The sequence below is a fragment of the Salarias fasciatus genome, chromosome 18, assembly GCF_902148845.1.
Source record: "Salarias fasciatus chromosome 18, fSalaFa1.1, whole genome shotgun sequence".
Taxonomy (NCBI): Eukaryota; Metazoa; Chordata; class Actinopteri; order Blenniiformes; family Blenniidae; genus Salarias; species Salarias fasciatus.
The window spans coordinates 17,954,730-17,969,589 of record NC_043762.1 but is presented as its reverse complement, the minus strand read 5'-3'; the positions used below and the strand labels follow the sequence as shown (position 1 = coordinate 17,969,589).

The window sequence follows — 14,860 nt, the reverse complement described above, 5'->3', positions numbered from 1 at the left end:
TGCCTCTTTTCACTCACTCCGTCTGATGCTCGGAGGCTTTGAGTTGAGCTGCGTGTCTTTGTGGCGGCTCAGTACGTGGATGCAGGCATGCGTGTGTGTAGGCTGGAACAGCTGATTTTTATTTTATGTTATTGGTTTTCATTGTGCTGCCATGGGGCTTGGAGGTATATTTTGAAAGAACATATCGACGTCCTCACAGTTGTGTTATGTTAACACAATGAAACCGCTTCAGAGATGCATCATGTTGTGTAGCTGAGATGTCAGAACTGTCAGTAACAGATATCTATTATATTTGATTTTTGCTTCAAAGTTACAAAGTTGATAATCAAATTGCGAGCCCTTCGGTGTGGCAGGAGTTCGACCCTTTGAATGGTTCAGTAATATCTGACAATTTATCGGAATTTCATGTGAGTAGGAAAAAGAGCTGGACAGATTGACATGTCAGAGCGCACGGCGGACACAGATTTGCTAGGTATCATGGGATATGCAGTTGGCCTGTGCAGTCTTTCAACATTTCAACCAGGATATATTTATTCAAGCAGATTTTGATTTTGTAGAGTTTTTTTTTTTTTTTTTTTTTTTTTTTTTTTTTTAGTTAAGTAAAGTAAACATGAAACTTGGCTTTGTAAATTATTTGAAATGGGTTATTTGGATTCAGAAAAAAATAACACATAAGTAGATAATAGCAGCACAATAGAAATTATAACCGTTTGTAATTAAAGATAATGTGTCTGATGTGGCCGATGCATCTTTTACTGTTGATGGTTTATTGAAAATATCGATCATTTCAAGTTTCCAGATGAGATTTGACGAGGATAAGCTTCCAAACTAGTTTGGTGTTTTCGGAATAGATTAAATCCGGTGTACTGGGTGCTGATCAAACTTAAAAAAAAACAAAAAAAAAGCACTGTAATCCTCTTGTTTGTAACCCCGTTATGATTCTTCTGCATCTCTCCCAAAACCACCCTGCCACTCTCTCCCCTCACAGGTAAATACGCCATGAGGGACCTGGTGCACCGCTTGCCTGGAGGCAGCAACAACAACAACAGCACCGGAGGAGGAGGAGGAGGAGGGGGCGGCGCCAACGGCGGCGGCCTGGTGGGGAAGACCATGTCGGACGACACCATCACGGCGATCTGCTGCGCCCTGCACGAGGTCATCACCAAGAACATGGAGAACACCAAGGCCCTGAGGGACGCCGGCGGCATCGAGAAGCTCATCGGCATCGCCCGGAGCAAGGGAGACAAGTAAGAGGAATGGGAGGAAAGATGCTGCCAGGCGGAGGAGGCGGTGGAAGTCACAGACGCAGGGCGAAGTCAAAAACACGGCGGAGTTTTTGTCAGCAAGCGTCAAAACTTTATAGAAATTAAAGAGCTATTTGAAGCGTTTTGGTGCTGCCGTTGAGCATGATTTACTGCGGGATTGAAGGAAAGCAGTCCGGCTCACACGCGGGTGGAAAGGCGTAAAAAGAGAGAGGTAAAATATGGATGCGGCGGAGACGGAGGTACGGAGAGCAGCGGCTGAGGTGAAGGTTTGGAGAGGCGGCGTGTTCTTGTTTTAGAGCTCTGAGTCATAAAGCAGTCGACAGAGGGAAAATAAAGTACGATCCAACCTGAAGTTTGGCCTGCTCTCCAGGTACTGTCTGAACTGTTTACCTGCACGCCTGCACTTCTCTGTGCCATTGGACAGTTTAGTGTAGAGAAAGTGAAGGAACCAAAGGGACGGACTTACGACTCACATCGTGTATCTCACAGTCATTGAGCAGGCTGATGTTTGGTTGGCTTCCTAAGCATTAATATGCACTGAAACAGAAGGTCTTCTTTCATTCTTCATTCATTTATTGCCTGACAGGTTTATTCTTTAACTCATTTGAAACGATGAATATTTGGCACAGTGTGCCAAAATGGTAGAAAAAAAAGTAGGATACAATTCACAAGTTCATACGTGTGGGAGCCTTTCTGCGTGGAGTTTGCGTGTTCTTCCTGTGCATAGATTTTACCATGAACACTCTGGTGTCCTTCTGCAATCTAAGAACACTTTCTAATGTATTGGTGTGTGGGATCAGCTTTAGCCGTTGTGATCTTAACTCTAATGAGCACCATAGAGGACTGATGAATATTTCATTCACGATAAGACACAGTCCAAATGTCAGGTGTTAAAAGTATTTTTGAAAATAAAAATAAATATGCATTTTCTTTAGAAAGATGCTTCACATTACTTTCCTTGTGTTCCTGCGGTGCATCGCTCAGTCTTTGAATCTAACACATAAACATGCTACTCCATGTCTTCAAGGAAAATGGTTTAATTTCCAAAGGCACAAGTATTAGTCAGCCGAGTCAAATCCTGGATGTAAGGTTATCCAATCAGTCAGTCAGGAGTGAAACTATTGTGTGCTTTGCTCACAGCACATATGAAATGACAGGTACGTTTATATCGGGTGAGGTTTATATCTGAGGGTGCGATGAGTCGGCGCTTTGCACGTTTTAGGATTCTTATTATTCTTGTGTTGCTTTCAAAGCGTCAAGCTTTACGCTGTGTGCGTTTCTTTCCTCTCTGCTGAATTCCCAGACATAGTCCTAAAGTGGTGAAAGCAGCCTCTCAAGTCCTGAACAGCATGTGGCAGTACAGAGACCTCCGCAGCCTCTACAAGAAGGTAAAGCCTGTGTGGGCTTGTTGTGTAAACACTGAAAGTGTCGGTGATGTTGCTTTAAAAAGGGCAAAAATATCACCGATGCCCTTGTGGATCGTATAAATAGTGCCGTATCTCTGATCCTTCCTGCTCTTCTCCTCCCAGGACGGCTATTCTCAGTACCATTTCGTCGGCTCTTCCTCCACGATAGAGCGAGACAGACAGCGACCTTACTCTTCCTCTCGCACTCCGTCCATCTCGCCCGTGCGGACCTCTCCCAACAATCGATCAGGTGAGCTCTCCCCTCCTTTTGTCTTCCCTCCCATCATCCATCACTCCTTCCGCGAGTAGAGCCCAGTCAAACAGACGTCGCTCCAATATAGCTCAGGTCTGTTTTAACCTTCACACTGCGCCACTAGTGACAAATTACTCCACCGTCAAGTCAAATCCTCGGCCCCCCCCCCCCCCCCCCCCCCCCCCCGCTTCCGCCAAAGTTTTTCGCCCTTGTGTGTTTTTTCAAAGTTGGAGCTTGACTAATATGAGTCACTCAAGGTTTCCAGAGTGTTGTTTTCCGATGACGTCCAGAAGTCTCCAGGTTGCGTTCATCCTGTGGACGATAAGAACGTCGAGTGACATGAAGGAGGGGACTGGTAGCTGCAGCAGGACAAAAAGGACATGTTTGTAATCTGAAATTGTCACAGGTGGTTGTCACTAAAAGAATCGTTTTTTACGTCTTCACAACATTTAATGACAATATGCTTTGTTAACTGTGATGTGTGAAAGTGTTTTACAGCTCAATGTGTGTCTCCTAATTTTTATAGACACGTTTTGAGGTGAGAAAGATGGCCTCAGGACTCTGGTTAATTCACATGTTTCTTAAGAGGTGATAATTGAATATTCGGTGCGTTGTGTGACTAAATAATGTGCTTTGAGCTTCTTTTATTTGATGCCCCTGTAGTTATTTTTTTTTTTTACACTTCATGTGACAGCACTGATCAGGTAAAACTGTAGGAGGTCCTCTAGCAGTGAAATTGCAGATTATTATAAAAACGGCAAAAGAAAACAGACGCTGTTGAGAGAAGTGAGCCTCTCTCATTAAGCTGCATCAACGCGTTTGTCAGTTACTTTTTTCCGTTTCATCTACCCGTGTTTCAGTCTGCACTTCATGCAACTTCATTTCAAACAGTGAAATTTTGCAGAAAGTTAAATCCCCCATTAATTTTTCTGTGATTTAATATCGGTGCCATAAATCTAAGAAGCAATGCAGAAAATCAGAGTCACATTCACACACAGTTTTTTTTTTTTTTTTCTGAAGGTTCCTGAGCAAACTGGATGGTGAAGAAATTTCTCATCTTTCTATTTATGTATGGCTGACGTTTTTGACAAGTTCCATTGATAAGCAATAACTGCCGAGACATTTTTTAAATCGAAAAATTTTGGTTTATGTTGATTCCAAAAGCAATACTTTAAGCACTGATGCTAAAATTCCATCAGAATCTAAGCAGATACAGCGAACGTGTGATCTGAATCTGTTTCGCCGGCAGCGTTTGAACACATCTCATGAAGCCACCTCGTTTTAAAAAACACAGCCCAAATGGAATTCATGAAGCTGTCATCTAGCAAACCAGAAAAATGATAAAATACTGCAATTTTGAAGCGTATTCCCCCTTTGTAATTTTCTTTTCTTTTTTTTTTTCTTTTTTTTTTTTAGTTTACAAGTGTGCTGGCAGTCACAGATGGGAGATGGCCCCACAGACGGGTTTAATTCCACTGATTTGCTTTTTTCCAGGCACAAACGAAACAGTTCCTTTGTGTGCGATAAGCTGCAGGAATAAGTGCATTTCGACAGCAGCACTTGATAAATGGTGATTGGCTGTTTAGGCGATGGCGTTGCAATAGCGGGGTGATATTAGCAGATCATTAATCAGAGTATGGATCACTGCTAACTGTGTTATTTCATGCAAAAGAGAGACAAAGAGACAGATGCAGCTGCAGAGAAACAGGCTGGCGCGCTGCAGCGTCGCCGGCAGCTTGCACGCTGAAAGACCGCTCATCATGATCTGTGTATTCGGGGAAACCGTATGGCACAGAATCAATGATCAGGCTTCATCCAACAAGGTTTACAAGATCTTACTCACTGTCTTTCCCACTGATCCCACCTCCCCCGACTTTGGCCAGTATTTCTATTCTCCCCCAGCTGTGGGTGTGCATGTTCTGTGATACTTTCTGTCTGTGTCCCTGCTGGGTATGAGCAGATATCCGGGCGAATAACACTAAGAGGGCTTAATGGGCAAGTGGGAGTTTCAGATGAAATATGTATATGCAGGAGAGGTCTGCATTCAAATGGTGGGAGAAGGAGAAGATTTGCAAGAGGGAGGGATGACTCAGTATTTGCCTCTTTTGAAAATCACACCCTGGTCAAAAGCCCAGAGCGAGTGCAATGCCCACAGACTCCCAATTCATAAAGCGGCCCCTCCATTTTTTTTTAACCCGTCGCAGGTTTGAGGCAAAATAAAATGCACTGAAGCCTCAGTGTGCGCTGCCTTTGTTCAGAGTCATGCAGGTGAATACAAGAGCTGCAATCTTTTCTGATGGCACTCCAGTGCGATGTAAATACTTCTCCCCCCCCCCGTCACAGTCTCCCTCCCGACATTTATTGGTGACGCGTCGATGAATTGAAGGTTAAAGATATTCCCTCCGCATGTGTGTTCCTGTGCAGCGAGTGCTCCCGCGTCCCCACGGGAGATGATGGCGCTGAAGGAGAGGAAAGCAGACTACGAGTCGACTGGCAATGCCAGTTACCATGGCAACAAGGGCGAGCACACATCCCGGAAGGACGCGATGACGGGTAGGAAATTCAGACACGGCACGAGTGCGGCACTGTCACGAAAAACTCGAGCAGTTTCAACTGACAGATATATTTTTAGGTTTTAGACGATGCTGTCCAGCAAGTTCACTTTTTACACGTAGCTTCAAAGTGAGATGTTGTGCAGCGTGTTGCTGCCATAAGGTAACTGGAAGATGCTTCATTCGGTTCCAGCCCTGCTCTGAAACCAATAGAGCAGTGTAGGAGTTTGCCTTCGGGAGCCGCTGCTGTCTTTGAGACTACCGACTCTTTATTTTGAGTTTATCCGATAGCTGCAGCATCAAGCAGCAGCAGGGTGTTTGTGTGTGAGTTGCTTTGTGGAAGGAGTAACTTCATCACTTACCGGGTATAGCGTTTCCCAGACATGAAAGATCGGATCAGTTAGGTTACTGCTGTTTTTAGACACTGTCGTACAGTTCGCACGTCGGATCGTCTTAGTGTTTAGGATCATATCCTGTCGCTTCTACTGTGTGTAAGTAGTTTATATCCCCTGCAAAAACTACTTTTTTATTGTTATCTTGATAGCAAAGCACGAAGGTGTAACTATCCTCTCTGCTGTCGTCTGGGGAGCAGAATATATCTCTGTGATTTGTTTCCTCGATGTTCTGTCTGAATCATGTTCGGTGATGGATTAAGAGTCCAAACACAACCCCAGTCAACCATCTGTCACACTCAGGTTATGCTGTGACTCTGGTGGTCGAGCCGTTTACCCACCAACTCCACGGCAGGCAGCACTGCCAGCTCTGCTGGTTCCATTTCGGGGACGTCTTTGAGCAAGGCACTGAAGCCACTCCCAATAAACTGCAGGCACCGCAAACGGCTGCTGCCACCATTGGCTAATCCGATTTGAAAGTTGCTTGGCAGAATTTTTGTCTGAAAAACAATCAGAAAAATAAACAGTAATGAAGAAATTGTAGAGACTGTTGCGAATGTATCTAAACATGAACAGATGCTACTATAAAGTGGCATTTCAATCAATACAGAAGCTCATACTGTTCCCAGTGTCTTGGCCTTTAGCCGTTGTCCTTCTTTAGCTGTCAGTGTGGCGACTCTAACTTCATCCTGCGCTGGCGTGGATTTTCTTCAGAAAGGCAGGTTGCTTCCCACAGCATGTTTCTTTTCTTTTCTTTTTTTCATTAAAAGGCGACTCTCACTTGCCCACAGGAGTGAAAGTGAATAAGTGCCTCTCTGCCTCCGTTAGCCCTGGAGACCTGGCCAAGGTGTGCCCTGTATTTCGAAATGCGTTGGCTCTGTCTGACCCCAATCCGGATGAACCAGCCATAAGAGATTTTCAAGCGCGCTTTATTTCAACCCTCTCCTTTGTAGACATTTTCTAATTTCTCTGTTGGCTCTGTGTTAATTGTACTGTCGTCAAGCCTTAATTTCTCCCCACTGTCTCTGCAGGTCAGATCACTGGTGGGTCTTCCACACTACATAGAGGAGCGTACGTGTCCCCGACAGATGACCTGAAGTATAATCAGGTACAAGAAGTCATTTCCTTCACTCTCTCTGCAAATCAGGCTTTCAGCTCCCGTTAACTCTTTATAACTCAGAGATTTATTGCATTTCCAGCCAGTGATCATTTCTAACAGTAGACAAAGTGCCACAGTGGAATTGAATTAGCTACATACTCTTTTAAATTGTACCATAAATATACCATGAAAACCTCATAGGTCAACTATAAACAGATGACCCATGAGCCTATTTAGACCTCCATTTGCACATCACAGCAACGCAGCAATGGATTTCCATCAGTCTGTGAAGGTCTGGCATTTGGCTTTGCTCTGTTTGCAGGCAGGCAGCAGCACTGACAGCAGTGTGAAGAGCTGGTTGCATCTCTGATTTAATCAACAGTTCTGACAAATATCAGCCAGCCAACTTCTCCTAAACTAAAATTTGTTGAAGATTCACCTGTATTAGAAACAAATCTATGCATCAACAACGGCGTTATTTTAATTTACTCTCTTTTTGGCAGATTCCAAACATTTTCAATCAGTTTAAATCTGATGTGGAAATATAATGAGGACTAAAGGGTTGGATCCCAATCAGATCATGGTGTTGACACTACAAGCATGATCAGCATTTCATTTCAGATTCAGTGTTTGGTGAAGATGGAATCTTTCACTGTTGATGCTTTTTGAAATTTAGCTTTTCAAATGATGCGTTAGCAAGCAGGAGCTTCGGTCCTCCATCTCAGTGACGTGTATTTGTCCTTTTTCCCAGATCTCTTCTCAAGGCTTGCCATCAGAACCTTATCCCCCTTTCCAAAACCCCCCTCCGCCCGATAATGGAAACTACGAGGACCAGGCGTTTTACGAGAACCAGCTCCATCCGGGAGGACGTCCTCCACAGGGGGACCTCAACATGCACCTGCAGGGCCTCAAGTCCACAGGCAACTATGTAGACTTCTACTCAGCCTCACGGCCCTACAGTGAGCTGAACTATGAGACCAGCCACTATCCAGCCTCGCCGGACTCCTGGGTCTGAGAGGAGATGAGGGTGGAGGAGGAGGAGGAGGAGAGGGTGAGGATGGATGAAGAGGGACAAACGGTAAAAGTGTAGTTTAAGAAAAGACTTGTTTCCCTCCCGTCCCATCCTCCTCTGTAGTTCCTGAGTAGCATCTTAGATAGCAGGACAAAGGAGGGGAGGATGGTGTGTGCGACAGAAGATCCGAGGCGTTTACGCTCCTTCCAAAGACACCGGAGGGGGAGAGGCGAGAGGGGAGCAGCGAGGACCGGGAGCAAACGGAGGAGCGGCCGCGCATGTGCATGCACACCACCAACCAAACCGACGGACACATTTCCTTTCTGTGTTTAGTTTGTGATCAACAACTGGTAGCGAAGGTTCAGCAGGCCTCCGGATGCGGAATGTAAAAGAGACGGACGTGGGGACAGACTGAGAGACGGAGCACGGAGGAAAGGCTTGAGGTCAAAAGTTGGGAAATTACGTAATGAGGCGATGAAGGACAATGAAAGAGGAAAATAGATCAGCCGACTTGCAGATGGGAGGTTATGCAATGTGGGGGAAACTGGTGAGAATCCTGTAAATATGTGGCATAGCAACGTGGCTTTTAGTAACATGAAGCACAAGAAGCAGAGCTGTAGGACATGTAGGACGTCTGTCACAAAAACTTCTGTTTCTCTCTGACTTTGGCGTGATGTATCCTCCTCTGGGCAAAGAATGCTTCTGGACTTTGGTCATTTGTAACAGGTTTATTTTGTCTGTTTGTTTGTTTGTTTTTTTTTTCTTTTCGTTTGTGTTTCTACTTTTTTAATTCCGGTTGTATAGTATTTGATGTACATTTACTGAGATGCATTGTGTACTGTACATTGCACTATTTTCTGTGTCATGTCAGGCCTTTCGCCGCTGGGTCAGCCTCACCTGCTCACTAACTAACCCCTCTGAAACCATTACACACAGATACACACACACACACACACACGACAGCCGCTTTTCCAAACATAAACCACGGATGTATTGATAATGTGAAACACTGGATTTGAAAAGCTCGGTGACGGCGCTCCTCTCACTGCCCTACAGATTAGCCGAAGACAGTTTTTTTTTTCTCTCTTTTCTTTCAATTCGAGCTTTGATGGCTTTTTATTTCCACATTACTGTCACAAATCTCCTGTTTTCATTCCCATTTCCTTGAGTGACCGTTGCTCATTGTGTATATAACCGTGCCAAACAGGGGTGTACTTTCGGGGTCAAGGTGTGTCAAAGGGTCCAAGTTGAGCTGAACGTTTTCAGCTGAACAGCCTCACCGTCGTTCTAACAATGCCAGTTTGTAAATGCTTTGGTTTTTCTAAACTGTGTTTTACCTGCGACGAAAACTGTCTCCACTGCGCCGAGACCGGAGAGAAAAACCCACAAAAAAAAAAAAAAAGAAAAAAGAGAAACGAGCGGAGGGAACCGTGACGGGGCGGAGCCTCACTTCCTCCAAAGTTGTACAAAATTAGTTTATTTCTGTGTTGTAAAATAATCAATGTTTGAGAAAAAAAAAACAACAACTTTTCTGAGAGATGGGTGGCAGTTCTAACTTCATGCTAGACAAAACTGTTAATAGAGTACGGATATATATTATATAAATATAAATATATACTTTTTATGTGCAGATGTGGATGTCACTTATAGCAGCAACATTATGAGAAAAAAAAAACTTGTTTAAAAAAAGAAAAACAGCTACGTGTAGGAATTTCGTTTCACATTTTACTTTCTGGTCAACACACTAAATTGTCGACTTTGTGTAGTAATGTTGTTGCTATGTGGAGTAGAGTAGACCAGGGCCCAGGGATCCACGTTGTCACTGAAGAGCTTCAAAAAGGTGCTACATCCGTTAGAAGTATTTCCAACATGTCTGTATTTTATCTGTGCACAAAATGTTTCCTTTCCACACACTTACTCTCACACACACACACACACCCTCTCTCTAAAACATATTGCTGCATTAATAACAAATGGATTTTCAGGCCTGAGTTCACCGTGCATGAACCAGACACACACACACACACACACACATCAACACACTTCGCCTCTGATCGACTGGTCTCATTGTCCTTAAATGGGAAAACCTGCGCCCATGAATGCGTGAGAACCGTGTGGTCAATCTGAAATGTTTTATTAACTTTTTTTTCTTTTCTTTTTCAAAGCGAGGAAGGCTGAAATTGTCAAATGTGACAACTGACCCTGGCTCTCCCTCCCCACTGCTCTTTAGAAGTCTTAGAGGTCATCTTCCATTGCTTGAAAAACGATTCATGATGCAACTCTCCCCCCGTCTTGCCCCCCCCCCACAACCACACACACACACACACACACACACACACACACACACACACACACACACACACACACACACACACCCTAATACACACACACACACAAGCTAGACGGATAACAGACGTACTGTATTTGTTATTAGGCATCTGGAAACCGACAACGTTCTGTATGTCCTTGTGATCCTTAGGCAGAAAAAAACCTGACTATAAGACCTGTGCGGAGATATAAACGTTGGTGACCTTTTTGTTGCTAGACCAAACGTGTTTTAAAAAGAAAATTGTGAATCTTTCTATTGCCTCAAACAGATTGCAACTGCTCCAAAAATATAAACGGAACATCAAAGAACTGCTGATTTCGAGAGTTTCTTTGTGCTGCTGTCAGAAAAAAAAAAAAAACTGTTCTTTGAGTGTTTTTCAGCAGGATACTACAGCAGGCAATATAAATATGAATTTATTAATCATTTGTATCACAGAAAGCATGGTTGATCTTGTTGTGTTTAAGAGGCCTTGTGTGTGTGTGTGTGTGTCCGTGACCCAGGGTGGTCTTGTTAATAACCAGAAAGCCTTTTGATGAGAACATTTGCCTGTTTTGTTCTTTTTGTAAAACAAACAAACAAAAAAAAATCCCTGGAAAATGAAGCAGGAATCAAAAGGGCTTAACCCAGGAAACACACACACACACACACTCACCCACACACACATACAATCAGATTTGAGGACATACACTCACAAGCTTTTCTTTGCTCAGCCTGCTCACTCGTGTAATCGTTCGGTGTGTTCAGGAGTTCCAGGATGAAAAAGACATTTGAAAAATAACTCGGGAGGAGAATGAGCTCTTAACTTCTACTTCAAGAAATCTAACGGCTTTGATCTTTGAACAGGTTGCCAAACTATCACATAAAACTGAAAAAAAAAAACTTTTAGCGTGCAGCTCTGAATGCATTAGGCTGGTAACTTTCTGAGACGCATCAGGAGAGCTTAATAGAGGCGAGACGCTGCGGGAATAATCACTGAAGTCCATCCATTCATTCTCAATACCGCTCAAATTAGAGTAATGGGAAGCTGGAGTGCATCCTGAACAGATCAGTCCATCTCGCTCGCATGTCTACTGGGAATTCTGAGTGGCCAATTAGCCTCTAAAGCATGTTTGAGCTGTGGGAGGAATCAATGGAAAACCCATCCATGCACAGAGAGAACATGCAAACTCTGCACAGAAAGGTCTCAGAGCAGAATAATGCTGGCAGTGAAAAATAAACCCCCCATGTGGGGTCTAAAGTGTAGTATTTTGACCTGTGGAGGGTCATGGGCGCTCTCTGGTGGCCATGAGACAAACTGCACCGCAGGTCAGGGTGGCAGCCATTTTAGTCTCGGAGGCCTGTTCTGCATGACTCTCTGCAGATGGATCACCACACCACAGGCACAGATTGTATCGGCGAAAGCCGGGGATTAGGTTTTTTATTTGTTCAGCACACTCGCACTGTAGGAGTGTCGCACAAAGCATGGTAGGAACATCCGCCCGAGAGGAGACGCATCTCCCCCATCAGCTCGGGTGAAGCCCAGAGCGCCGCAGACTCCGGGGGAGGCGCTTTAATAAGTTTTACCTTGAGCTCGCAATATTTCTCCGAGGCCCGCTCCTCAGTAATCGGTAATGATATGTATTTTTCATCCTTCAGAAAATTGTCAGAAGTAATACGTTGGGATTGTTTGCAGGAGGTATTGCTGTATGGTGAATCAGTGTGGATATATTAAAGTGATTTTTCAGCCGAGCAACGTCTGAACACCACAAACAAGTTTAGACTGCAGCGATACAGTCAGTGTGTGTGTGTGTGTGTGTGCGCGTGTGTGTGAGAGGTGGCAAACAACATGGAAAGACACTAAACCATCAGAGTCTTCATTACAACTTTATGCAAAAACTTCCTCCCCTGAAAGACATTCGTGCACACAATGGATATTTCACATAACTCCAGTCAGACATTAACGGCAGCATTTGTAGATTTATCCAAGAAAAGTTGTACTCAGTGGCATAAAAGCAAAGGTTCATGAAAGAAGGAAAACAGGTCAGCTTTCGTGCATGAATGGCGACAAACCCATCAGGAGCCAGCAACATCGAGGCGTGCGTGCACAGCGGATTATAAATGAGTTTGGCATTCAGATCTGGTTTTCTTTGAGCGTTCAGTCTCAGATCAAATTCAAATGTTCCGCCGGGTCGAGCTTGAGCACCTGTGTTTCGTTAACACTCGAGTGTTGCTTCTGCCCTCTGTCAGCACGTCTTATGACAGTCGCCGCAGCAAGAGTCCCGCTTGGTGCCACATAGGAGTTCCTCTGTTTGGCGATGAAAACCAAAGTGGGAGATTTTGCTGCTTCGACAGTCTAAAACATCTTGTATACTCCAACAGACGGGAATCTGAGTTACCTCTTGATTTCTGTGAGGTCTGGTCCTTGCTTGGAATACTTTTTTGTTTAGTTATAAATGACATCCAAAGAATATTGCTCAGTTTTTTAAGATCGGGCATTGACAGACGCCATTCAAAGTCCCAGGCAACAGAAACAGTATAGCTTTGACCTTGACTGAACAGATCGGCTTCGTGTTCAGAGGCTGTTTTCATGTCCTTCTGCTTAATGTGGAGCATTTCTTTGAAAATCTGAGAGTGAGGAGAGCAGCCAGCACGCAGCATGTCGGTGTAATGGGGAGATCTGGAGCCCGCAATGTAAAACTGAAAGCTACAGCTGCTAACTAACCTCAGGATCATGCAACAGCATCTGGATAAGTATAGTAGATAAAGTGGAAGATGGAAGGTTGAAATCCTGCACATCGTTAATTCTAAAACAATACCTTTTATTTAAATAGAAAGTCCTCTTAGTTTTTTCTGTTACAGGTTTTCCACCAAGTCCTGCTGTAATTATTTCATTTTGATCGTTGCCAACATGAGGCAGCAGTTTCATGGATGTGAGAACAAATGACGCTGAAAAGAAAAACCAGGACACACAGTAAGCTTTCCCAGAGGAACTTTCCTGTCCCTGAACGTCTACCTGGAGGTGAGTGCTCACTAATTCGACTCGTTCACTGATCATGGAGTGTGTGTGGCGCACAGGCAGCTGCTAGATGAAAAATGGTTTCAATCCAAGAGAGACTGAATGTCTAGTTAGTCTCTCAAAAATGGTTTCTTGTTAATCTTGGCAAAATTAAATGAGAAATAGAGACTTTAGGACAAATCTTTAGCGGAATATTGATTGATTGACTGACTCAGATATATTCTCCCATTTTTACTTTATTGGCAACAAAGTCAAACATTACGGACATGAAATGTTATAGATTCAGTCAAACCTTTACTGCGGTCGTTGTTTAGTAAGTGACCGTGTTTTTAATTTCTGCCTCCAAGGTTCTTCCAGCTTAACTCTGGGAATCAGTTAAATGTAAGATTGCATGATTATAAACATGAGAAAAAAAATGCACATTTCTGGCTTCCACAAAATACCACAAAAGTCTGATGCATTCAACACACTGTGACGCCTCGCTGTCTGATGTTCACTGAGAAATTTCTCATGTTTTGAAGCTTTCAATCCTGAAATAAGGATTTTAGCCAAACACGCCTGTTTTTTGCTCATTACTGTCTTTAAAAAGTCACAAACAATAAAAAAAAAAACACAAAAATGTATTGAAATCGAATTCATTAACATTATTGGGCTGAATTTTTTTTTTTTTTTTCAGATATTAAAAAGGACACCCGATGAGAGTTCAGGACGGTGTGAAAAACTGGCAGCACTCCACTAATAATCTGCTAAAATATTGATAACATGCATCACTAATTCAAAAAGCCACTGATTAAAATCAAGAATTGTTATTATCAAACTTTGACCTCATTTCTTTGCTGGCACACTGGTTCACCGAGTTGTATTTTGCTTCGTGTGGCCTATTTTTATTTGGTATGTAAAGAAAGTACTTTATTGATTAGAAACCTCCAACAACGAAACACGTAAACTGACAGGAAAAAAATGGCTGCTGGAACAGAGTGAAGGAGGAACTGTTGGTTGTTATAGTCGCCCTCATTAAAATGTGTAGAGGTGCCTCTCGGCATTGAGGCGACAGCAGTGATCAGATCACGCTCTGAGACACAATCGGTCATTAGTTCACCTCAATCAACCAGACATGGAGACATGTCTGTTGATCAGTCAGAGATGTGAGAATTGCATGTTTTATTTTTGCTGAAAATGTGGCCATTTGGGGATTTTTTTCATACATTTTAGGGAATTTCCAGTCTTACATATAAAATACATAATCCTGCTTAAATAAATGAGTTCCTCTTGAAGGCGTTGATTGCCAAATGTTGCGAAATGCTCGACATATCAAGGCGTCACTGCTGAATTTGAATTTTGTCGTATTTGATTTGTGCTCACGAAAACACCGTGCAGCACGTTACAGTGAACATTTCACACACACCTCTGAAACCACTTGCAGGATATTATGTTGGTCCTCCATATTTCACAAAACTGCACTATTTTTTTCTATTTTTCACTCACAGCAGTTTTGAATGGGCTTGGAAGAGGGGCTGTGGTTTTCACCTATAGACAATAGTGGTACAATGTAACCTT

General features: G+C 43.4%; 1 protein-coding gene across 2 annotated transcripts in view; it reads left to right on the top strand.

Annotated features, from left to right (window-relative positions):
- The window catches only part of ctnnd2b (catenin (cadherin-associated protein), delta 2b), a 110,490-nt gene extending 99,874 nt beyond the window's left edge, over positions 1 to 10,616 (top strand). The window contains exons 19-24 of one of the 2 annotated variants that reach the window (XM_030115659.1): positions 989 to 1,247; positions 2,569 to 2,653; positions 2,795 to 2,921; positions 5,349 to 5,477; positions 6,900 to 6,976; positions 7,719 to 10,616. In XM_030115659.1, the coding sequence (XP_029971519.1) occupies positions 989 to 1,247; positions 2,569 to 2,653; positions 2,795 to 2,921; positions 5,349 to 5,477; positions 6,900 to 6,976; positions 7,719 to 7,982 (941 nt within the window). In that variant the 3' untranslated portion in view covers positions 7,983 to 10,616. Of the gene's footprint in view, positions 1 to 988; positions 1,248 to 2,559; positions 2,654 to 2,794; positions 2,922 to 5,348; positions 5,478 to 6,899; positions 6,977 to 7,718 lie in introns of both variants that reach the window. The other variant, XM_030115658.1, reaches the window with a different exon arrangement.
- Positions 10,617 to 14,860: the final 4,244 nt, after the last annotated feature.